This window comes from Ranitomeya variabilis, chromosome 1 (assembly GCF_051348905.1).
Source record: "Ranitomeya variabilis isolate aRanVar5 chromosome 1, aRanVar5.hap1, whole genome shotgun sequence".
Taxonomy (NCBI): Eukaryota; Metazoa; Chordata; class Amphibia; order Anura; family Dendrobatidae; genus Ranitomeya; species Ranitomeya variabilis.
In genome coordinates, this window is record NC_135232.1 from 455,104,063 (window position 1) to 455,129,173 (window position 25,111).

At 43.4% G+C, this 25,111-nt stretch overlaps 1 protein-coding gene across 2 annotated transcripts in view; it reads right to left on the reverse strand.

Moving 5' to 3' along the window:
• The window catches only part of CCDC171 (coiled-coil domain containing 171), a 104,575-nt gene that overhangs the window by 56,489 nt on the left and 22,975 nt on the right, over positions 1 to 25,111 (reverse strand). For both annotated transcript variants that reach the window (XM_077250025.1, XM_077250017.1), the window contains exons 4-9: positions 22,249 to 22,423; positions 21,189 to 21,379; positions 19,109 to 19,255; positions 17,542 to 17,634; positions 5,916 to 6,076; positions 4,383 to 4,521 (exon numbers count right to left, since the gene is read on the reverse strand). In XM_077250025.1, coding sequence (XP_077106140.1) covers positions 4,383 to 4,521; positions 5,916 to 6,076; positions 17,542 to 17,634; positions 19,109 to 19,255; positions 21,189 to 21,379; positions 22,249 to 22,423 — 906 coding nt within the window. The remainder of the gene's footprint in view (positions 1 to 4,382; positions 4,522 to 5,915; positions 6,077 to 17,541; positions 17,635 to 19,108; positions 19,256 to 21,188; positions 21,380 to 22,248; positions 22,424 to 25,111) is intronic.

Here is a 25,111-nt window from a genome sequence, read left to right on the forward strand (position 1 = left end):
TATCAGAAACTGGCTAAAAATCTATTGATACTGAAGTGGTTGCCACACAATTCTTTAATTTACTTACACTACAGTTCAAAAGTTTAGGCACACTTAGAAATGTCCTTATTTTTTAAAGAAAAACACAGTTTTTTCCAATGAAGCTCACATTAAATGATTCAGAAATACACTCTATACATTGTTAATGTGGTAAATGACTATTCTAGCTGCAAACATCTGGTTTGTAATGCAATATCTTCATAGGTGTATAGAGGCCCATTTCCAACAACCATCACTCCAGTGTTCTTATGGTACTTTGTGTTTGATAACTGTGTAAGAAGGCTAATGGATGGTTAGAATACCCTTGAAAACCCTTGTGCAAGTATGTTAGCACAGCTGAAAACAGTTTGGCTGTTTAGAGAACCTATAAATCTGACATTCCTAATCTGGAGCATTACATTTGTTGGTTCCATTAAACTCTCAAAATGGCCAGAAAAAAAGAACTTTCATGTGAAACTCGACAGTCTATTCTTGTTCTTAGAAATGAAGGCTATTCCATGCAAGAATTTTCCAAGAATCTGAAGATTTCCTACAAGCTCTGACCAAAGTAGAAAGAGAAGTGGGAGGCCCTGCTGCACAACTGACCAACAAGACAAGTACATTAGTGTCTGTAGTTTGAGAAATCGACACCTCACAGGTCCCCAACTGGCAGCTTCATTAAATAGTACACGCAAAACGCCAGTGTCAACGTCTACAGTGAAGAGGCGACTCCGGGATGCTGGCCTTCAGGGCAGAGTGGCAAAGAAAAAGCCATATCTGAGACTGGCTAATAAAAGGAAAAGATTAATATGGGCAAAAGAACACAGACATTGGATAGAGGAAGATTGGAAGAAAGTGTTATGGACAGATGAATCCAAGTTTGAGGTGTTTGGATCACACAGAAGAACATTTGTGAGATGCAGAACAACTCAAAAGATGCTGGAAGAGTGCCTGATGCCATCTGTCAAGCATGGTGGAGGTAATATGATGGTCTGGGGTTGCTTTGGTGCTGGTAAAGTGGGAGATTTGTACAAGGTAAAACGGATTTTGAATAAAGAAGGCTATCACTCCATTTTGCAATGCCATGCCATACCTTGTGGACAGTGCTTGATTGGAGCCAATTTTATCCTACAACAGGACAATTACCAAAAGCACACCTCCAAATTATGCAAGAACTACTTAGGGAAGAAGCAGGCAGCTGGTATTCTATCTGTAATGGAGTGGCCAGCGCAGTCACCAGATCTCAACCCCATTGAGCTGTTGTGGGAGCAGCTTGACCGTACGGTAAGCAAAAAGTGCCCATCAAGCCAAACCAACTTGTGGGAGGGGCTTCTGGAAGCAAGGCGGGGAAATTTCTCCAGATTACCTCAGCAAATTAACTGCTAGAATGCCAAAGGTCTGCAATGCTGTAATTGCTGCAAAGGGAGCATTCTTTGACGAAAGCAAAGTTTGAAGGAGAAAATTATTATTTCAAATTAAAATCTTTTTTTCGAACCTTGTCAACGTCTGGACTAGATTTTCAATTAATTTGGCAACTCTTGATTAATGAAAGTATGAGTTTTCATGGAAAACACAAAATTGTCTGGGTGACCCTAAACTTTTGAACAGTAGTGTACATAAAATATAAAATTTTCTAGTAGGGTTTGTGCCTAGATAACGTCATTACAAAGTTCTTGTAGTGCCCCCATTCTGTGCTTTTCATTCATTTTTAGATTCTATTCAGTGCTCTTTTAGGGTATGTGTCCATGTGCTGTATTACATCCGGAATAGCTGTGGATTGAAAGCTGTGTACAACCGCAGTGTTCAATCCGCAGCGTCCAGATGTTACAGCATAGTGGAGGGGATTTTATGAAATCCCGTCTCCACTATGCGTGCGAACCCGCATTCGGCAGCCCTGCGCATGCGGCGCGTCGTTTTAGAACGTAGCATGTCTGTTTACCTTGCGCTGACGCTCCATCGCCGCAAGGTAAATAACAGGGTCCTACATATGGGGTGCAGTGATTCCGGATGTGTGCAATGAACACATCCGGAATCACCGCGCGTACAGAAGAGGGCGGCGCTTTGGGAGGAGTGAGTTTTCCGCTCCGTCCAAAATGCCGTCAATCCGGTCAGTGGACACGGACCCTTACGGTGTTAAAGGGAATCTATCAGAAATTTGTTGTGACCTCATCTGAGAGCAGCATAATGTAGGAAAAGAGACCCTGATTCCAACGATGTATTACTTAGTTTACTGGGTGCAGCGGTTCTGACACAGAGTTTTTAGATTTAGTAATGCAGCAGGGCTGAGAAAGTTAACCCCACCCACAACCGACTCCGTATGTACATAGTCTATAGACAGTGAGTTGATTATCACAGAAGGGGGTGGAGTCAGACGAATGATTGCTCGCCAGCTAGACCCAGCAATGATAATCACAAGGTGATAAAACCTTCAACGTTAGTAAACAACAGTATGCAGATTGACATGTGACAGATCATTGAAATCTGTGTTTCAACACCAACCTTATGCTGTCCTCAGATTACATAGATGTTATCAGCGATGTGTCACTTAATGGACTGCTTGGTGTAGATTTGATAAAAATCACTGTTTTATCAGCAGGAGATTATTACTAGAGGACTGGCAAACCTGCTGGCAGGTAGTCCAACCATGCCCTCACTGATTGACACCTTTCTGCACATGGGCAGTATACGCACATATAGTCTCCTGCACCTCTGTCATTAGAACAGATCAATAATATTTTCAATTATACAATAGGTCTATATGTCTGAAAAACCCCAAACAAGACCTCATTTTACAAACAGCATCCCTTAAAGGGAATCTGTCACCTCATATTTTGTATATAAAATGCGGCCACCGCCATTAGGGGCTTATCTACAGCATTCTGTAATGCTGTAGATAAGCCCCCGATGTTACCTGAAAGGTAAAAAAAAAAAGTTAGATTATACTCACCCAGGGGCGGTCCCGCAGCGGTCCGGTCGGATGGGTGTCTCAGGTCCGCTCCGGCGCCTCCTATCTTCATCAGATGACGTCCTCTTCTTGTCTTCATGCTCCGGCGCAGGCGTACTTTGTCTGCCCTGTTGAGAGCAGAGTAAAGTACTGCAGTGCGCAGGTGCCGGGCCTCTCTCGCCTTTCCCTCAACAGGGCAGACAAAGTATGCCTGCACCGGAGCCGCAGCATGAAGACAAGAAGAGGACGTCATCTGATGAAGATAGGAGGCGCCGGACCGAACCATCGGATCGGACCGCAGCAGGACCGCCCCTGGGTGAGTATATTCTAACCTCTTTTACTCATCTTTCATGATACATCAGGGGCTTATCTACAGCATTCCAGAATGCTGTAGATAAGCCCCTGATGCTGGTGGGCTTACCTCACCCGTGATTTTGGGGGTGACAGGTTCCCTTTAAGAAATTTTGGTGCAGTAAGCATTTTGCGCAGGTGTTTTTTCAGAGAATTGTGTAACATTTGGACACAATCAAGAAATACTACATTTTTTCCACTAAACTGTTGCTTTAGTTTCTTTTTTTTTTTTCATTTTCACAAGTGGTAAAAAATTAACCCGACAATTTGTTAAGCAATTTTTCTCAACACTGAGCAATAGCAATATGTGGTGGGAAACTACTCTATGGACACAATTGAGGTAATGAAGTAAGCCTTCACTCAATCTCAGATCATAAAAAATGGAGACGCTACAGGTCTCGGATCATTTTTTTTTACCAAATTTTGGAATTTTTTTTACCACCTAAATAAAAAAGAACCTAGACATGTTTAGTGTCTATGACCTGGAGAATCATAATGGCAGGTCAGTTTTAGCATTTAGTGAACATGGTAAAAAAAACAAAAAAAAAACAACTGTGGGATTGCACTTTTTTGCAATTTCACTGCACTTGGAATTTGTTTCCATTTTCCAGTACACAATATGTTAATGGTGTCGTTCAAAAGTACAACTCGTCCCGCAAAAAACAAGCCCTCACATGGCCATATTGACGGGAAAAAAAAAAAAAAAAAAAATGATGGCTCTGAAAAGAAGGGGAGCAAAAGACCAAAACTAAAAACCGAAATACCTCCGGTCATGAAGGGGGTAAAGGAGACCGTTACTTTTAATGTATGCAGCAATACGGTGGTTCAAGTCACTTAAGGGGAGTAATGAATGTAGTATAAAAAAAAAAAACAAACATAAAGGTTCAATATCATCCCCCATTCAAAAGTAAAACTCATCCTGCAAGAAACAAGCCCTCATAGTTCTATGTGGATAAAAAAGATATGGCTCCTGGAGGAGAGGGAGGACAAAATTTTAACAAAAAAAATAAAATTGGCCATGTCGGGCAGGGGTTAAAACTGCAAATATAAAAATCTCATGAGTCTGTACCTTTTCAATGTTCAGTTCCATTGCGGCCAAGCTTTCTTCGGAGGTCTTCAGTTTCATAGCCTGATCTATTATCATTCTGTTTTGCTTCTCAATTTCCGCTTTAAACTCCTTCACCACATAGGAATACTGCTTCTCCAAACTGGAATTAAGATGAAAAAATAAATATAAGTAATGAGATGGAGTACAACTTCAGAAATGTCTAAAAGTCTAAAGAATACTACACACGATATTCGAGCTATGATAATGATACAAATGCCCGAAATTGTAATGAAAACTGACATTACATGCATTGTTCTAATCTTCTGCTTTAAAGAGCGCACTGCTCCTGTTCTTCTCCACTTTCTGCTGCCTGGTGAGCAGTGCGCTCCCCTAGACTAACAGTTCAGATCAGTGGTATGGTCATGCCTCTGGTCTGAACGGTGCGCTCTCATATGCTGCAAGCAGACGCAAATTTGCCCTTGCAACATCGGAGAAGTACAATGGCACTAAAGCTTGTCGGATCCAACGAGTCGGTCAGCTTCAGAGCTGCACTCCTAGCCTAGGAAACCGGTCACCTTTGATAGGTTGCTGAAATGGCTGGTAACCTAGGCATTGAGCAGTAAACTATAACATTAAAAACCCTTCCATTTTTGAGACCTGAGAGAATTTTTTTACAAGCACTTTGCAATTTTAACCATTTAAAAAGTTGTGCTAACCCCATTAAATAAATTCCCCCATAATTATAGACCATCAAGTTGTCTTCTTGTCAAGATAGCAAATATTCCACGTAGTTGCTATATCTATCAAAGGGGCTTTCCAACTCTTATCATTGTCGGCATTGGTGAAGAAGCCACCACTGAGACCACCAATGGCTAGGAGCACTGTAGTGTGCTCGCCTTATTTTTTTTCCTTCACAGGCCTACAAGACTAGACAACAATAGCGTAATGTCAACAAAAGCTGCATTCATGTAATAATAGTGGAGATCTCACAGATGGGCTTCTATCAGACATACAGTGATGAAATATCCTAAGGAAATGTATATTAAACGCCTTGTTCCTAGTTTCCCAGCAGAATATTGCTAATTGCTGGTGATCTATAATCTATATAGCAGAACATACTCAGACACCTTATTTTTCCAGACAACCCCTTTAAAGAGGTTTTCCACTACTTGTACATTGATGGCCTATCCTTAGGATAGGTCATCAATGTCTGATCGTCCGGGGTCCGACACCCGGCAACCGTGCGACTCAACTGTTATCTGAGTCAACGGCGGCCGCTGCCGGAAGTGCTTACTTGCGGTGCTGGCAGTCTCACATTAGCCTCCTATTGATTTGAATAGGAGGCGGATGTGAAGTACCTTCGGCGACAACTACAAGTGGATGGCCAGATCCGCAAGTAATTACTTCAGACCGGCGGCTGCGGCCACCAATAACAGCTGATCGACGGAGTTGTCAGATCCAGGCCATTCAGACATTGGTAGCCTATCCTTAGGATAGGTCATCAATGTGAAAGTAGTAGACAACCTCTTTAATCATTAATATTATTACACTTACTCGAGCAGTTTTCCTGCCAATTCTACTGAAGTCGCCTTTTCTCTATTATAGGCATTTTCAACGTCTCGAAACTGACTCCTGATGAGGTCTAAATCTGATGAGGTTTGTGTCTGGCTGGCCTTTTCCACTTGCAGTGAACCTTCAAGATCCCGAATGCGGAGCTGGGAAAAAAAAAGTACTCAATTAATTTTACAGTGTATCAGGTCATTCTGTTCTGCAAAGCAATGGTAGTAAGTTGTCCATACATGGTAAAGTTTATTGTTACAATCCAAATTGTTCTACAGAGTTTACAGTTGTGCTCAAAAGTTTACATACCTCGGCAGAAGTTTTACTTTCTTGGCCTTTTTTCAGAGAATATGAATGATGACACCAAAACTTTTTCTCCACTCATGTTTAGAAGTTGGATGAAGCCATTTATTGTCAAACTACTGTTTTCTCTTTTTAAATCATAATAACAACCCAAAACATCCAAATGACCATGATCAAAAGTTCACATACCCCATTTCTTAATACCGTGTATTGCCCCCTCTAACAATAATGACAGTTTGAAGTCTTTTGTGGTAGCTGTGGATAAGGTTCTTTATTTTCTCAGATGGTAAAGCTGCCCACTCTTCTAGGCAAAAAGCCTCCAGTTCCTGTAAATTCCTGGGCTGTCTAGCATGAACCGCACGCTTGAGATCTCCTCAGAGTGGCTCAATGATATTGAGGTCAGGAGACTGAGATGGCCACTCCAGAACCTTCACTTTGTTCTACTGTAGACTATGACAGGTCGACTCGGCCTTGTGTTTTGGATCGTTGTCATGTTGGAACGTCCAAGTACGTCCCAAGCCCAGCTTCCGGGCTGATGAGTACAAATTTGCCTACAGTATTTGCAGATAAAATGCTGCATTCATCTTTCCTTCAACTTTGACCAAGTTTCCTGTGTGTTTGCAGCTCACACATCACCAAAACATCAGCGATCCACCTCCGTGCTTTACAGTAGGAATGGTGTTCCTTTCATCATTGGCCTTGTTGACCTCTTTCCAAATGTAACGTTTATGGATGTGGCCAAAAAGTTCAATTTTGGTCTCATCACTCCAAATTACCTTGTTCCAGAAGTTTTGAGGCTTGTCTCTGTGCTGTTTTGCGTATTGTAGGTGAGATACTTTGTGGCATTTCTGCAGCAATGGCTTTCTTCTGGTGACTCGACCATGCAGCCCATTTTTCTTCAAGTGCCTCCTTATTGTGCATCTTGAAACAACCACACAGCTAGTTTTCAGAGAGTTGTGTATTTCAGCTGATGTTATTCAAATTTTAAAATCACCAGGATATGTGAACTTTTGATCAGGGTCATTTGGATGTTTTGGGTTGTCATTACGATTTAAAAACAGAAAACACAGTAGTTTGACAATAAATGGCTTCATCCAAGCACTAACTATGAGTGGAGAAAAAATGTTGGTGTTATCATTCATATTCTCTGAAAAAGGCCAAGAAAGCAAAAATTCTGTCGGGGTATGTAAACTTTTGAGCACAACTGTAGGTCCTCAGATAACAAAACTGTCTAGCCCATGTTCACATGTTACGTATTTGCTATGATTTTTTTTTTTTGTAGCCAAAGACTGATCTCTTGGCTGTAAAAAAAAAAAAACCTGCATCCAAAACGCAACCGTGTTTTTCAGGATCGCAAAGTTCAGCTTTTCTAATAGCTTGCAAGCATAAACAATACCGGTTTTACACCACCAATGTAAGACATAAAACACTTTTTGTAAAAAGAAAGGGCAATTTGATCAAACTATTTAGGGGTAAGAATTTTTTCTTATGTTATAAGGCAAGACATTGTTTATTTTTAACACATATTATTTTAATTACCGTATATACTCGAGTATAAGCCGACCCGAGTAAAAGCCGACCCCCTAATTTTGCCACAAAAAAATGGGAACACTTAATGACTCGAGTATAAGCCTAGGGGGGGAAATGCAGCAGCTACCGGTAAATGTCAAAAGTAAAAATAGATACCAATAAAAGTAAAATTAATTGAGACATCAGTAGGTTAAGTGTTTTTGAATATCCATATTGAATCAGGAGCCCCATTTGATGCTCCATAAAGTTTATGATGGCCCCATAGGATGCTCCATATTAAAATATGCCCCATATAATCCAGCATAAAGGTTAATAATGGCCCCATAAGATGCTCCGTAGACACATTTGCCCAATATAATGCTGCACAAATGTTGATTATGGCCCCATAAGATGCTCCGTAGACACATTTGCCCCATATAGTGCTGCACAAATGTTATGGCCCCATAAGATACTCCATAAAGATATTTGCCCCATATAGTGCTGCACAAACATTATGGCCCCATAAGATACTCCACACAGACATTTGCCCCATACAATGCTGCACAAACGTTAATTATTGCCCCATAAGATGCTCCATACAGACACTTGCCCCATATAGTGCTGCACAAACGTTATGGCCCCATAAGATGCTCCATACAGACACTTGCCCCATATAGTGCTGCACAAACGTTGATTATGGCCCCATAAGATGCTCCATACAGACACTTGCCCCATATAGTGCTGCACAAACGTTGATTATGGCCCCATACAGACACTTGCCCCCATATAGTGCTGCACAAACGTTGATTATGGCCCCATACAGACACTGGCCCCATATAGTGCTGCACAAGCGTTGATTATGGATTATGGCCCCATAAGATGCTCCATACAGACACTTGCCCCATATAGTGCTGCACAAACGTTGGTTATGGCCCCATAAGATGCTCCATACAGACACTTGCCCCATTTGCTGCTGCTGCGATAAAAAAAAAAAAAGTCACATGCTCACCTTTCCGTCGCTCAGGCCCCCGGCACTTTCAATATTCACCTGACTTCGTTGCGGCGCCGCTCCATCTTCAGCGTCTTCTGCACTGACGTTCAGGCAGAGGGCGCTCACTAACTACGTCACCATGCCCTCTGACCTGAGCGTCACTGCAGAAGACGCTGAAGACGGAGCGGCGCCCGGAACAAGGAGAAGGTGAATATCGCGCAGCGCTCCCCTCCCCGTTATACTCACCTGCTCCTGGCGCTGTGCAGTCCCTGCTTCCCCGACGCTGCAGCTTCTCCCTGTACTGAGCGGTCACCGTTACCGCTCATTACAGTAGTGAATACGCGGCTCCACCCCTATGGGAGGTGGAGCCGCATAATCATTACTGTAATGAGCGGTACCATGTGACCGCTCAGTACAGGAAGAAGCTGGGGAGCCGGGCAGCCAGGGACCTGCTGGGACGGCGCCAGGAGCAGGTGAGTATAATTAGACAGCCCCCGCTCCCCCTCCCCTGCCGACCCCTGGGTATGACTCGAGTATAAGCCGAGAGGGGGACTTTCAGCCCCAAAAAAATGGGCTGAAAATCTCGGCTTATACTCGAGTATATACGGTATCATTGATTCAATTAAACTATGCTTGGAGTGGGAAGAACCTAAAGGATTGCTTTACAAACTTAAGGACAAATTACATTACTATAAAAAATTACACTACATCTAAGCTCATTGCTTTCTATGGGTGAAAAAAACTCCAAAAACGCTGAAAGAAGTGACATACTGCAGATTTTAAAAGTGCTGCAGTTTTTCAATCAAGTTAGGAAACAAAAACAAGGGTGTGCGTGAAATTTGAGAAATCTCAGCTTTAGCTAGTGCTGTAAAAAGCAGCTTTTAATTTGCATTAAAAAACGCAGAAAAATGAGGGAGCAGAGGCGGGTTTTAAGTGCAGAGGTGGTAGATAAGTGCATAGTTCAACACAATATCATAGTTTAACATAAGAGCAAAGTTGGTATTTTTCTTCTTTTATCTGTACTGTTTATCCCCATTTAACATGTGCTCCATGGACAATGCCACCAGGTGTCCACATTGTGAGATGTATGCATGCCTTGAACAGCCATTTGATGGTGAATATATTTGCACTTGATGTCAGGAGTTACATGTTTGAAAGCCCAGCTTGCAACACTCAGGAGCACTGCAAATCTGGAGAGGAGTTTAGAGCTCACTGAGCATGTGCTGGTGGAGGTCAGTGATATGGAGGAGGGTGGATGTGGGGAAGATCAGGACCCAGAAGTGGGTAGCTGGGTAACAGTTAGAAGAAGGGGTAGGGGAAAAGTGCCAGAGAGCCCAGTCCTGATCTGTCACAACCAAGTAAATATGCTTGTTTGGCTGAAATTAGGAATACAAGCCCAGGACTGGGATCACTACAGCAGGACATTGCTCCTAGCAACCAGGAAAATTACTGCTGTAGGAAGAAGGGAAATAGGAGTGCAGCAAAGGCCAGACAGATGGTGGTGGTAGGGGACTCTATAATTAGGGGGACAGACAGGGTCATCTGCCACCGAGACCGCGAGTGCTGAATAGTGTGTTGTCTGTCGGGTGCTCAGGTTCGACATGGGCGTGGAAAGGAGCAAATATTAATTTTTTTTTTAATAGCGAGCTCAGTGTTATACGCAGCAGCCGGCTTCTTGCAGCTGCCAGGCTTTCACGTGTGCCGCTACTTAAGGCAATGAATATTCACTGAATTCCACTCCGATATGCGTGGGATGCAATGAATATTCCTTCCCTTTAGTAGCGGCACACGTGAAAGCCCGGCAGCTGCAGGAACTTGGTGGCTGCGGCTGACACTGTGCTCGCTAAAGAGCAATGAATACTCACTGAGCTCCACACCATAGTCCCGACGTGGAAAACAGTGAGTATTCCGGCAGCTGTCCTCGGCAGCTTGTATGCAGCGCATGACGCCACTGCCATGCGCTGCTTACAAGCATAAAGCAGCCGATAGCATCTGAACAGGACGCTGCAAGGGCGCGCAGGGAAGGTAAGAATGTTTCTTTTTTTTTCTGCTGGGGCCCATGCATACCAGGATAAGGATGGGGGATACATACCAGGATAAGGATGGGGGATACATACCAGGATAAGGATGGGGGCTACATACCAGGATAAGGATTGGGGCATGCATACCAGGATAAGGATGGGGTACATACCAGGATAAGGATGGGGGCTACATACCAGGATAAGGATGGGGGCATGCATACCAGGATAAGGATGGGGGATACATACCAGGATAAGGATGGGGGCATGCATACCAGGATAAGGATGGGGGCTACATACCAGGATAAGGATGGGGGCATGCATACCAGGATAAGGATGGGGGCTACATACCAGGATAAGGATGGGGGCATGCATACCAGGATAAGGATGGGGGCATGCACACCAAGATGGGGGCCAATCATACCAGGATAAGGATAGGCCATGTATACCAGGACGGAGATGGGGTCCATGCATACCAGGATAGGGATTGGGGCCATGCATACCAGGATAGGGACCGGGGCCATGCATACCAGGATAGGGACCGGGGCCATGCATACCAGGATAGGGACTAGGGCCATGCATACCAAGATGGAAATGGGGTCCCTTCATACCAGGATAGGGACTGGGGCCATGCATACCAGGATGGAAATGGGGTCCCTTCATACCAGGATAAGGATGGGGCCAATTATCTATATATATATATATATATAAAATTGTCTAAGGGTTTTTCTGTCTGTCTGTCCTGGAAATCCCGCGTCTCTGATTGGTCGAGGCCGCCAGGCCTCGACCAATCAGCGACGGGCACAGCATAGCGACGATGATGTCATAAAGGTTGCCTCGACCAATCAGCGACGGGCACAGTCTGCCGCGAATTCGCCTCGACCAATCAGCGACGGGCACAGTATCGACGTAGATGTCATAATGGTTGCCATGGCGACGATGATGTCATAAAGGTTGCCTCGACCAATCAGCGACAGGCACAGTCTGCCGCGAATTCTGGAATCATCATTGTCCATATACTACGGGGACATGCATATTCTAGAATACCCGATGCATTAGAATCGGGCCACAGTCTAGTGTCGGGGTCGTAACGACAATAAATCCTCATTCACCAGTCATTCCAAATTAAACTATAAGCACGTGGTACCGGGTAAGAATGAGTCAGACAGGTAGCTGGTTCAATCTCAGTGCATGCTCGTGTGACTATATGTGTCAGCCACTGTCACAGCAACTGAACTTTATTTTCCAAATACACGGTACTAAAAAGGAATGCAATAGGCGGGGTTTAAGCAGTATATGTCTAGTGCTCAGTCCTTCTGATTCGTTCGGACGTCTCCTGGTGATTTCTCCTTCCTTCACATTCCTGAGTTCCGATTTCAGAAGAAATGAAACTTAACCTTTCAGATTCTAAACTGAAGTGAAGAATGAACACTGGCAGCCATCTTTAATACAGTTACATTTGCATTAGCAAGGGAAAACTTATTGTTTCACAGTATAAGATATAAAAGTACAAAAAGTATATAAGAAAATATATTTTCACCTTGACACTAGTCTACTATATAATTGTCTAAGGGTCACTTCCGTCTCTGTCTGTCCTTCTGCCTTTCTGTCTGTCACGGAAATCCCAAGTCGCTGATTGGTCGTGGCTGTTTTGCCGCGACCAATCAGCAACGGGCACAGTCCGGCGGCAAAATGGCCGCTCCTTACTCCCCGCAGTCAGTGCCCGGCGCCCGCTCCATACTCCCCCCAGTCAGCGCTCACACAGGGTTAATGGCAGCGCTAACGGACCGCGTTATGCCGCAGTGTAACGCAGTCCGTTAACGCTGCCTATGCAGCATCAATAGTAAAAAGATCTAACGTTAAAAATAAAAAAATCGTTATATACTGGCCTTTCCAGCTCCTCACCGGTGACTGCTCCATGCATTGCGATCTCGCGAGACCGCTACGCCATCATCTCGCGAGACCGGAGCGTCGGTAACCGCTTCGCCTGTATCCGGGGGCCAACGGAAGGTGAGTATATAACTATTTTTTATTTTAATTCTTTTTTTTTTTTTAAAAAAGGGATATGGTGCCCACATTGCTATATACTACGTGGGCTGTGCAATATACTACATGGGCTGTGCAATATACTACGTGGGCTGGGCAATATACTACGTGGGCTGTGCAATATATAACGTGGGCTGTGCAATATACTACATGGGCTGTGCTATATACTACGTGGGCTGTGCTATATACTGCGTGGGCTGTGCAATATACTACATGGCTGTGCTATATACTACGTGGGCTGTGCAATATACTACGTGGGCTGTGCTATATACTGCGTGGCCTGTGCAATATACTACTGGGCTGTGCAATATACGTGGGCTGTGCAATATACTAAGTGGGCTGTGCAATATACTACATGGCTGTGCTATACACTACGTGGGCTGTCTTATACACTACGTGGCCTGTGTTATACACTACGTGGCCTGTGTTATACACTACATGCGTGGGCTGTTATATACTACGTGGCTGTGTTATATGCTATGTGGGCTGTTATACACTCCGTGGGCTGTGCTATATACTACGTGGCTGTGCTATATGCTCCGTGGGCTGTGTTATATACTGCATGGCTGTGCTATATACTCTGTGGGCTGTGCTATATACTCCGTGGGCTGTGCTATATACTACGTAGCTGTGCTATATACTACGTGGCTGTGCGATATACTACGTGGCTGTGCTATTTACTACGTGGGCTGTTATATAGTACGTGGCTGTGCTATATACTACGTGGCCGGCTGCGAACAATCAGCGAACTGGCGCGGGATTTGAACCACGCTTCGCTAATTGGTCGCGGCTGGCTGAATCCTGTGTATTCAATGTATTATTCTAAAATCTTCATAAATAAACTACATACATATTCTAGAATACCCGATGCGTAAGAATCGGGCTACCATCTAGTACCAGGATAAGAATGGGTGTATGCATACCAGTATAAGGATGGGGCCATGTATACCAGGTTGAAGATGGGGGCTCTGCATACCAGGATAGTGATTGAGGCCATGCATACCAGGAAGGAGATGGGGGCCCTGCATACCAGGATAGCGATTGGGGGTCATGCATACCAGGAAGGAGATGGGAGCCCTGCATACCAGGACAGAGATTGGGGCCATGCATACCAGGCCGGAGATGGGGGCCCTGCATACCAGGATAGGGATTGGGGGTCATGCATTCCAGGATGGGGGATATTAAGTGTAGAATTGACCACATTTTTTGCTTCAATTTTTTTTCTAATTTCCTCCTCTAAAACCTAGGTGCATCTTATGATCCGGTGCGTCTTATAGTCCGAAAAATACGGTAGATAAATGTCGAGTAATGCACCTAGGACGGAGTAATCCTTTTACTGCATATACGGTACATTAAATGGGACCATACTTGGGACTACAGAACAGGAGAAGGACTTGGGTATTCTCATTACAAGTAAGCTGAGCAGCAGTACTCCATGGCAAGCAGCAGCCGCAAAAGCAAATCAGATTTTAGGGTGTATGAAAAGAGATATAAAATCCCACGATCCCAACGTATTATTACCCCTTTATAAACCACAGATGAGGCCACTTCTAGAATATGGGATCCAGTTTTGGGCTCCACATTTTAAAAAGGATATTCAGAAGTTAGAATCAGTTCAAAGATGGGCACTAGATTATTACAAGGGATGGAAGACCTCTTGTATTATGAGATGTTGGAAAAGGTGGGCTTGTTTAGCTTAGAAAAATGGTGTCTCAGAGGGGATCTCATTTACATGTATAAATGTCTGGCACATGACTTAGTCCTCAGTATGGTCTTTAGAAGGAATATGGGGCACTCATTACATTTACTGTTAGAGCAGTCAGACTGAGGAATACCGACCACAAGAGGTAGTAATGGCAGACACTATAGCAGTATTTAAAAAAGGGCTGGAAGATTTCCTTGATACACATAACATTGAGGGTTATAGTTACATTAGTGACAAATGTACAATTGGTGAAGGAAGGGTGAACATGATGGACCTAGGTCTTTTTTATACTTATATAACACTGTAAAAATGCAATGTGTGAACAGATCCTAGTAACAGGACTGCTTTATTTCCCCTTGGCAATCAGTCTGCCCTAACTTTTCACATCATAGACTACTCAGAAAAAATAAACTGGTTTGATAAAAGAGATCCTTTAACTCTTTTCCCCATACAGACTTCTTGCACTTTTGCTGTTTCCTTGCCCCCTTTTTCATTTTTTTTTTTTTTTTTTTAAAAACATGAAAAAATAATTCTTTCAAATTGGGTGAAATGGTTGAAAAAAAAAATCCCAATTCCACCATCAATTATTTTACAGAGTTCTTAGGCTGTGTGCACACGTTGCAGATTTTTCGCATTTTTTTTTCGTGTTTTTTCGCTATAAAAACGCGAAAAAAACGCATACATTATGCATCCCATCATTTAGAATGCATTCCGCAATTTTTCTGCACATGATGCGTTTTTTTTTGGTGGAAAAAAAACGCATTGCGGTAAAAAACGCAGCATGTTCAATAATTTTGCATATTTTTTGCGGATTTCCCACTATATTATTGCATTTTGAACCTCCGAAAAAATCCGCAAAAAAAAACGCACAAAAACCGCGGTAAAAACGCATGCGGATTTCTTGCAGAAAATGTCCGGTTTTGCACAGGAAATTTCTGCAAGAAATCCTGAACGTGTGCACATAGCCAGTTGTAAAAATGAGCCGACAACAAAAAATATATAAAAAAAAAATAAACTGGTTTGTGTCGTCATTTTCTGAGCCACCGGTAATAAATTGGTTTAAAGGCGTGCTGAGCTGCAGTTTTTCTTGAATCCATTTTAGGGTGCATAAAATGTTTTGTCGCTTTTATTCCATTTTCTGGTGAAAGTGCAGCAACCAAAAAAGGTAATTCACCTGTTTCAGTATTTATTATTTTTGACCATTAACAGACAGGTTTAATAATTTTATATTAGGAAAAAATAATCAGACTTTTACATACACAAAAGATACCACACGGTTTTTTTAAATTTATTTTCCTTATTTAAAATTGAGAAAATTTTGTATTTTTTTTTTTTAAATGCTTTTTTTTTTTTTTTTTTACTTTCACCGACTTGGACCTGGCGTGGTTTGATAATTTGTTCCATATAGTGCAATAACACAGTATTGCAGTATATAGTAAAATTCTACTATGATAGAAAGACCAGGACTGGGGCGACGGGGTTGTTAGAAGCAGATGCACACTCCATACTTGCACACCCTAATTGTGATGTACTATTACATAAGGACATGTAAAGGTGTAAGGGTATGTGCACATGTTGCGGAATTTGGAAAATCCGCAGTGCAAAACCACTGTGGTTTTCACTGCGGATTTTCACGCGGTTTCTTCTGCGGATTCCTCTGCGGGTTTTCAACAGCACTTTCCTATTGGTGCAGGTTCAAAACCGCGCGGAATTTTCTGCAGCATGTGCACTACGGATTTTGTTTTCCATAGGGTAACATTGTACTGTACACCGCATGGAAAACTGCTGCGGATCTGCAGCAAAAACCGCAACGTGTGCACATAGCCTTAAGGTTTAAGGTACTAAACAGAATTTGGGACAATTAAAGGGAATCTGGAAACAGATTTTTTTGCTATCAAAAAATCTGAGAGCACCATATTATGGGGCAAAAAGGCCAGATTCCAGGGATGTGTCACTTACTATCTTGTTTGTTTGTTTGTCTGCTATAGATGTAGCAGTGCTAAGGCTTTTGGGCTGTGTATTACCCAGCCCACACCCCTGACTAGCAGCTGTCTACACTGAGCAATGTGATCAAGCTGCTAATCAGTGGCGAGGGTGGGGTTACACAGATTAGCCGGACTGATCTGCACGTGAGATGTAGTCCTGTAGTGTTAACCTCCTACTGATAAAATACTGATTTTATTGAAGCTACAGCACACAGCCTAATAAGGGACACATCCCTGGAATCAAGGTCTTATGCTCTATATTATGCTACTCTTGGATTTAATAACAAAAAGCTACAGACAGATTCCCTTTTATAAGTGTTTACTCACCTAATTAGGATGCATTTTATAAATGGGGTTTCAAGTCTTGTAAAGTTGGAGCATATATATAACTAGGATACATCCTGACCTTATGATCACTTGAGGACAGACCTCTTGGATCCCCACTGATCCTGAAAATAAAGAAGTCAAAATGCTGCAGACTTTTCACTCTTTTCCTTGAGAATGGCAGCGAGGCTTAATTCATAGAAAATGTAGTTATACTACAGTTCTCTCAAGCACTGGTGACCGATGCACCACAAGGCAGAAAAGCAATGAACAGGCCCCCTTCATTTGCCCCACCAGTCTGACCCCACTGATGATATACTGGTGGCACATTCTAGTGATATGTATAAAGACGCGAATACACCATTAATGCGAACAATGGTCTCTGAGCAGAAAGTGCAGAGATACACAGTGTTAACAATTCGGATTGCACTCCGCGATTTGAGTTAATTCTATAAAGGGGCTTCATCTTCATAAGCAATGAATGTTTTCTGTGCCTGTACAGAACGGGAAAATCTGGGAGGCTGTCATGTAGTATCTGTAGGATTGCCACCATCTTCACATATGGACGCAGAGACGGTTCAGTCCATATTTTACACAGCAGAAAGAGGGGAAGCCATTGATAGTACTCCCTTTCCAAGCACAAGATCCCCGCGTACTACATTTGATTGCTGGCCCTGCAGTGGACACCTCCCTTACAGCTACTGTAGTGGGTCTCCGAATAACCCGATTTGTGAGCTACCTGGATGATTTCAGAGTTAAACTTGGATTCCAGATGTGCTGCCCGTTCTGCTTCGATGCCCTCCACCAGACTCTTCACTCTCTCGGTTGCAGCCTATAAGAAATCAATGATAGGACATAGGGATGGTGTTAAACAGATTTTGCTTATCTATTTAAAGGGAATCTGTCACCAGCATCTAAGTGCAGCATAATGTGTAGAAAGACTCGGATACTAGTGATGCATCATTTGGTTTACTGGGTGCTGCAGTTGTCATACAATCAGTTTTCAGATGTAGCAGAGCTCAGAAAGCTAATCCCGCCAACACCACAGGTCTCTGTGTACATAGTTTATTGACAATGAGCTGCTAACCAGTGATGTGGGTGGAGTTGGACCAGGAGGCACGTGAACAATAGTCTGAGCAGTGATAATCTCCTACTGATAAAACAGCAGCACACAGCCTAATAAGTGACATATCACTGAAATCGGTGTCTCAGCCACTACCTCATGGAGTACACAGCAAATATCTGTTGACAGATTCCCTTTAAAAAGACTGTGAATGTTCCACTGATAAAAATATAAATAAATTTTAAGATCTATTGAAAAAAAAAAAAGACTACAAAAAAAGCAAACAGTAAACGTATTATGCTAACCATCTGTATAAAATTCACAGGGTGAGGGTATTAGAAAAATGTAACCCTCCAGAAAACTCACCACCAATTGCCCTGTTCTGTTATTAGGAAATCAGGTAAGGCATAACATCAAAATGCAATAATACGACACATATAACACATTTATTCTACCATTGGACATGAAAATTATGCAAACACATACTTTTATGATACAAAGCATGTCGAAAAACTGTTCACTGACGGATTTGTAAATTAAAAAACAAACAAAAAAAAAAACAAAACATGGGCTCGTCCAATTACAGTTTATCTATGAAAGTGCTGATTTTCCAAGGCTGAAAGTGGTCTACCTATGATGTCAATTACAGGCCTCTCTCGCCTTTTTAAGTGGGAGAACTTGCACAATTTTCCCCACTATATCTCTTACCGATAGATGTAACTGCGCAAGCGCAACCGCCATTTTGCTGAATGTAAATATTTTTTTGTAACTGAACAATAGCATGTATGTAAAATAGGGGACCGGTCACTGAGGGATCATTGACCTGTCATAAGCCATCGGTGAATATGTAAGCAGATCACCATAAAAAGCCCCACCACCACCACAGGCCGCCCCGAAGCACGAGAATCTTATTAACTGAAAACTACAAATACAGATTAAACAACCACAAGACGGATTTCATCAGGTATCATTTTAATCAGTATAACAGCACCAACCTGACAGTGTCTGTAGTTTACTTAGCAAAATCCTGATGACAGGTTCGCTTTGAAGAATAAAAAAAATATACATATTTGGTATCACCATTAATTAAATGTGTTAATGAGGGTAATGTAATATTTGCATGGAGCTGCACAGGGGGCCCGGGGAGACGATGTTACTGGTGAGCTCTTAGTACCCTGAATTCAATGAACGCTGTAAATAAAACTACCTATATCTCTTCACCAGGCACAGGATAATAATTTACCTCAAGTTCCTGCTTCAGTCGGTTTTCTCTTTCCAGGCCGAATGCAATCTCGCTCTTTTGTCTCCTCGCAGTATCCAGATGGCTGTTCTTTTCTATATCCAGTTCTTTTAATTTTTGCTGCAGTTCTTGTATGATCAGGCTTTGCTTCTGAAAACAAAAAAAATGGAAAAAAAAAAATCACAAGATATTACATTAACATCTTATAAAGGCTTGTCACAAATCAGAATATTAATTGCTAATTGTTAGGAGAGGCAGTAGTTTAAAGAAGGTGTGGCGCGCATCCAAGCAGTGAAGCCTTTTCAATGTTTCCATTGCTTTGTCTATTTGTCAATGGTCGTGTTCTGAACTGCAACATGGTCCTATTCATTTTTATAGGACAACACTGTAATAATCTCTCCTGTCGCCCTTATGTAGATGACAAGCAGGTAGACGAAGATGTAAAAACTGCAAGAGCGCTGTGGCCCCTTCACAGAGATGATCGGCAGAGGATCGTCCTACATTACATTTTTCAGTTAATGTTCCCAGTGCTGGTGAGAAGCAGCTTCCACTGAGCGGTGTGAGGCAGTGACTAGTGTCACAGGTTGGGGTATCGCTCTACGTTCTCCCCAGGATGCGCACGGAGGTGTATTGAGGCCATGGGGGTGCATTGCACTTGCTAGACAGGTTCGGGTGCGACATGCTCAGAGTTGCCGTGGCGGGCTGTGGTGTTTCAGCGTGACAGTCACCAAGGCATGGGTAAGGGTACGGAGGAAACGATACCAAGGGCCCAAAAGCAGATATTTAGATGACAACCTGAGCTGCGGGGTTAGGGAACCCAAAATAAACAAGGTCGATACCACCCAAAACTGGCCCAAATCTACGGTTAATCAGGAAATTAGCGTGTCGTCTGCAATGGACAACGGGGTGGTGGGTGGTCCCGTAATGAAGTATGGAGAAGAAACACAAAGGGGAGGGATGCTTGCGTCAAGCGATGGTTTCGGTCCCTACTTTGGTTTCTCAGCACAGTGTTGGCGGGGATGTCACAGGGTCATGCAAATGCCCTGTCACGCGCCCATGTGGGATGACAAGTGTTCAACCCCACAGGTTTGAGATGTGTGAGACTTACTGAGTCTTAACTAGAAGATACCACCGTGATACCGAGAGGGTGCAGGCAGCTTGTAAGCACAGGGATACAGGGGCTGTCGTCTTTATGTGGATTAAGCAAGAAGCGATGTATCCTTGATTTCCAAGCTTTATAGAGCTGCTGGGGAGGCGAGAAACAGCAACTGAGGTAAATCTTGACATAGCATGTACTCAATGTGTCTGCAGGGGGCTCTGAGTGCATGCTGTAAGAGACTCAAATAAACCCTTTAGGAGCAGCTATGTCCCCCCCCCATCAATTAGATTACACAATAGCTGCTTGTAAATTGTTATTCTAGTAAATTAACCATTTACAAGCAGCTACATCCTCCTCTTGCAGATCGAAACCTCAGAAGCAACTGTATCTTCCTCCCTTATCTGGACTGCGTAATACACAGCCATAATTTATTTCGTAAAATTCAGGCTCTTGACTGGAGGAGAGAAAAAATTGAATTTCTCAGAGAAGAGAATCTGTTAAAATGATAATTCCCAGTGGGTCATGTGATATTGCTGTGTCACATGACCACTGCAGCCAATCAGCCATCACGGATTGCCTGGAACCTTTACTATTTTGGCAGAGTGGATGACCACTATCAAGAAATGTTGATGTGCTTCAGCCAATCAGTCATCTGATTGGCTGTAGTGGTCATGTGATACAACGTCATATGAGCCACCGGGAATAGCAGTGCCTGTAATGTAGAACTCATATCAGATATAAGCTCTGTATTATGTACACAAGTTTAGCAACGTCACATCACAACTGGTCATATATATCATGTGTCCTTTCCTTAATTTCCTCGTGTCTCAAGATGTCCCAAGATGATAAACTTAAAAACAAAAAACAACCAAGATCTGAGCTACTCTACGTGCCATAATGTAGCCATCCAGCAGCCGTGATGTGAGGGCAGCCAGTGGACAGTTCTGCTGGCATGCTGCAGTCATACACCCACACGGCAGATACCTGAATGTCGGCTTCCAGACTGCTCTTCTCTGACATAAGCATCTCCTGGTCCTTTTGGTACTTTTCAATCTCAAGGTCTTGACCCTTCAAATCACTGTCAAGTTTTTTCTGTGCTTCCTGCCAATTAAACTGTGTGCTCTGGAACTTTTCTTCTACGGTGTGCATCTTTTTTTGGAGTTCTTCAATTTGTGCTGTTTGTGAAATACAAATTCCTTTTTCATATTAATACATATATTGCAGTAATATCCTAAAAACAAGTTTTACAGCAGGGCAGGATGACAAATCAAATCACCAGTAAGTGTTCAGTAAATATTTGCTCATCACAGAGGTCATCCCCTCTCTGGGGGAGATCCATAAGACAGAGCAAATAGCTGCCCGGTAAGGGGGACTCACTCTAGTGAACCCAGCCTCTCCATACGGTGTACTACATGGTCAGACACTGACTTAAAGGGAACCTGTCACCAGGAACAACACTGTTAACCTGCAGATATGGGGTTAACTGGCAGGTTAACAGCGCTATGATGCTGTCAGGCGCCTGCGCACAGCCCAATGCAGATGGGAGAAAATGATATATATTCTCCCCGCCGCATTCAGTCATAGGGCGGCACTGGTTTAGTCACCGCTCTTAGTATACAGTGTGGCCGCTGTGTCATCGCCGCCGGCCCTGACTGACACTGGCTCTACATTGGGGTCGGCTGTCAGGCAGGACCTGGTGCATAACCGGTGCCACCCATCCATGACTGAATACTGAATGCTGGCAGGGAGAATAAAGATCATTTTCTCCCCACTGCACTTGGCTAAGTGCAAGCGCCGGACAGCATCATAACGCTGTTAACCTGCAGAATGACCCCATATCTGCAGGGTAACAGCGTTATTTCTGGTGACAGGTTCCTTTAATAGTCCTTAGAGTGCTAGATCACTACTGTAAAGTGCTGTCAGATAAAGCGCTATTTTTCTGGAATAGAAGCCTACTATAGTCTCATGACAGATTACAAGGCTTGAGAAGTCAGCCGACTTTGATAGTGGTTGGGTGCTTGCACCTAATGGAAAGCTACTTTACCTTTAAAAAGTTCTTGTTCCTCAACGAAATTGTCTTTCTCCTCTTGCAGAGCTATTCTTTCCACACCACACTGCTTCCTTGCCACCGCCAACTCATATTCCAGACTCTGACGAACAGCTTCTCCTTTCTCAACTTCAGAACGGAGCTTGGCCAACTGGCTCTCACAAGACAACAGCTAGGGACAAAATGGGATATGCATGATTTGGGTTCCATTATTACAGTGCTCATTTTTAGATTAGGACAACTAGCTGAAAACGTACTGCATCATTTACTAGGAGCTTCTTCTGAGAGGAAAAGAAGAGGAACTCTAGTGCCACCCTGTCAGAGGCCTCTCACCCAGCCATACTAGATTTCCCGCTTTGCACTGATGAGGGGGCAAATACTTGAAACCGGTGTCTGTAAATGGAGATTCTGGTTTGGCCTCTTATCCCAAGTCGTGTGGGAAGGCTACTTCCAATAGGCGGCACTAGACCTCTTCCTAACTAAAAAGGCTACTTCATTATTCAAATTCTTAGTGAAGAATTGTAAAGCTTATAAGGCAAAAATGTAAGCTTAAAAGGGAATCCGTCAGCAGGATTTCACCCTTAAACTATTTATATACTTATGTAGCTCTTTCAAAGGCAAGTCCAGCAATACTATTACATGACCAGTCTGTTCATCAATTACTGAGATATTAGCGTTCTAATTGATATGCAAATGGATATGGTAGATCTGAAGCCTTTGTCACTCCAGCTCTATTCTTTGCCTAACCCCTCCTCCTCCTGCTTCAGCTCAAGAATTTACGCTGAGTAAGGGCTGTCATTGAAGTAGGAAAAAGCAGTGCGGAGCAAGGAATAGAGCTGGAGTGACAGAGGCTTTAGATCTACAAATAGTTCTACAGCCTCATCTCCATATCAATTCAAATGCTGATTTCTCAGTAATGGAGGAAGGGACCGGCCATGTAAAGATGTTGCTGGACTTGTCTTTGAAAGACCTACATGCACATATACGTAGTTTGGGAGGGTGAAATCCTGGTGGCAGGGTCCCCTTAAAATCGCTATACATGTTAATGAAACTACTGAAACTGCAGATTTCAGTAAAATCAGCTATTTTGTTCCCTAGGAGCACCAGCGAAAGAGCACAGCGAGTCCACATGGGGAGTTGAAGGATTGAAGCTCTACTTACTTGGCATGGTGGAGAACGATTCCCATCCCCCCTTCTCCTAGGTCAGCCTCTCTTCTTTGCACATAGACCAATGCAGTGCAAGTGAAACCACATACTGGAGTTATTGCCAATCCAGCAAGTAATTCGCAGAATGAATTTAATAGATTAAAAAAAAACTTTTACAACTCAATAGCAAATAAACAAACAGAGCCAAATCTACCGGTTTCAGAGTCCCCCTTCATCAGGATATTATCAATCACTCTGGTATACTGTATGGTGTGACTGAGTGTGCACTGATAATAGCTATATGAAACCTGCTAAATTAGTTAAAATAAATGGAATACATTTTTTTTTTCACTGTAAAATGTTGATGTAGCCCCAAATCTTTTCCCCAACTAGGGGATTGAAGAGCCAGTGTCAGTGTGCACACCAACACTGACTGTTGCTGCAGAAGATTGGATGTCAGTTAAGTCGCACACCTTCACACTGATCAGCGAGCGAATAGGTGAGCATATATACACTGCTCGAAAAAATAAAGGGAACACTAAAATCCCACATCCTAGATATCACTGAATGAAATATTTCAGTTGCAAATCTTTATTCATTACATAGTGGAATGTGTTGAGAACAATAAAACCTAAAAATGATCAATGCAAATCAAAATGAATATCCAATGGAGGTCTGGATTTGGAATGATACTCGAAATCAAAGTGGAAAATTAAATTCCAGGCTGATCCAACTTCAGTGGAAATGCCTCAAGACAAGGAAATGATGCTCAGTAGTGTGTGTGGCCTCCATGTGCCTGTATGACCTCCCTACAACGCCTGGGCATGCTCCTGATGAGGCGGCGGAAGGTCTCCTGAAGGATCTACTCCCAGATGGGTTCAATCGGATTCAGGTCTGGGGAACGGGTGGGACGGTCCATACCTTCATCTTGCAGGAACTGCTGACACACTCCAGCTACATGAGGTCTGGCATTGTCCTGAATTAGGAGGAACCCAGGGCCCACTGCACCAGCATAAGATCCTCGGACCCCTTGTGAGACCATATCTCGGTACCTAATGGCAGTCAGGCTACCTCTGGCAAGCACATGGAGGGCTGTGCGGCCCTCCAAAGAAATGCCACCCCACACCATTACTGACCCACTGCCAAACCGGTCATGCTGAAGGATGTTGTAGGCAGATCGCTCTCCATGGGGTCTCCAGACTCTGTCATGTCTGTCACATGTGCTCAGTGTGAATCTGCTTTCATAAGCACAGGGTGCCAATGGCGAATTTGCTAATCTTGGTGTTCTGTGGCAAATGCCAATCGTCCTGCACGGTGTTGGGCTGTCAGCACAAGCCCCATCTGTGGACGTCAGGCACTCAGACCATCCTCATGGAGTCGGTTTCTAACCGTTTGTGCAGACACATGCACATTTGTGGCCTGCTAGAGGCCATTTTGCAGGGCTCTAGAAGTGCTCCTCCTGTTCTCCCTTGAATAAAGGCTGAGGTAGTGGTCCTGATACTGGGTTATTGCCCTCCTATGGCCCCCTCCACGTCTCCCGATGTACTGGCCTGTCTCCTGGTAGTGCCTCCAGCCTCTGGACACTACAATGACAGACACAGCAAACCTTCTTGCCACAGCTTGCATTGATGTGCCATCCTGGATGAGCTGCATTACCTGAGCCACTTGTGTGGGTTGTAGAGTCTGTGTCATGCTAGTGCAGCGCCCCAGAGTC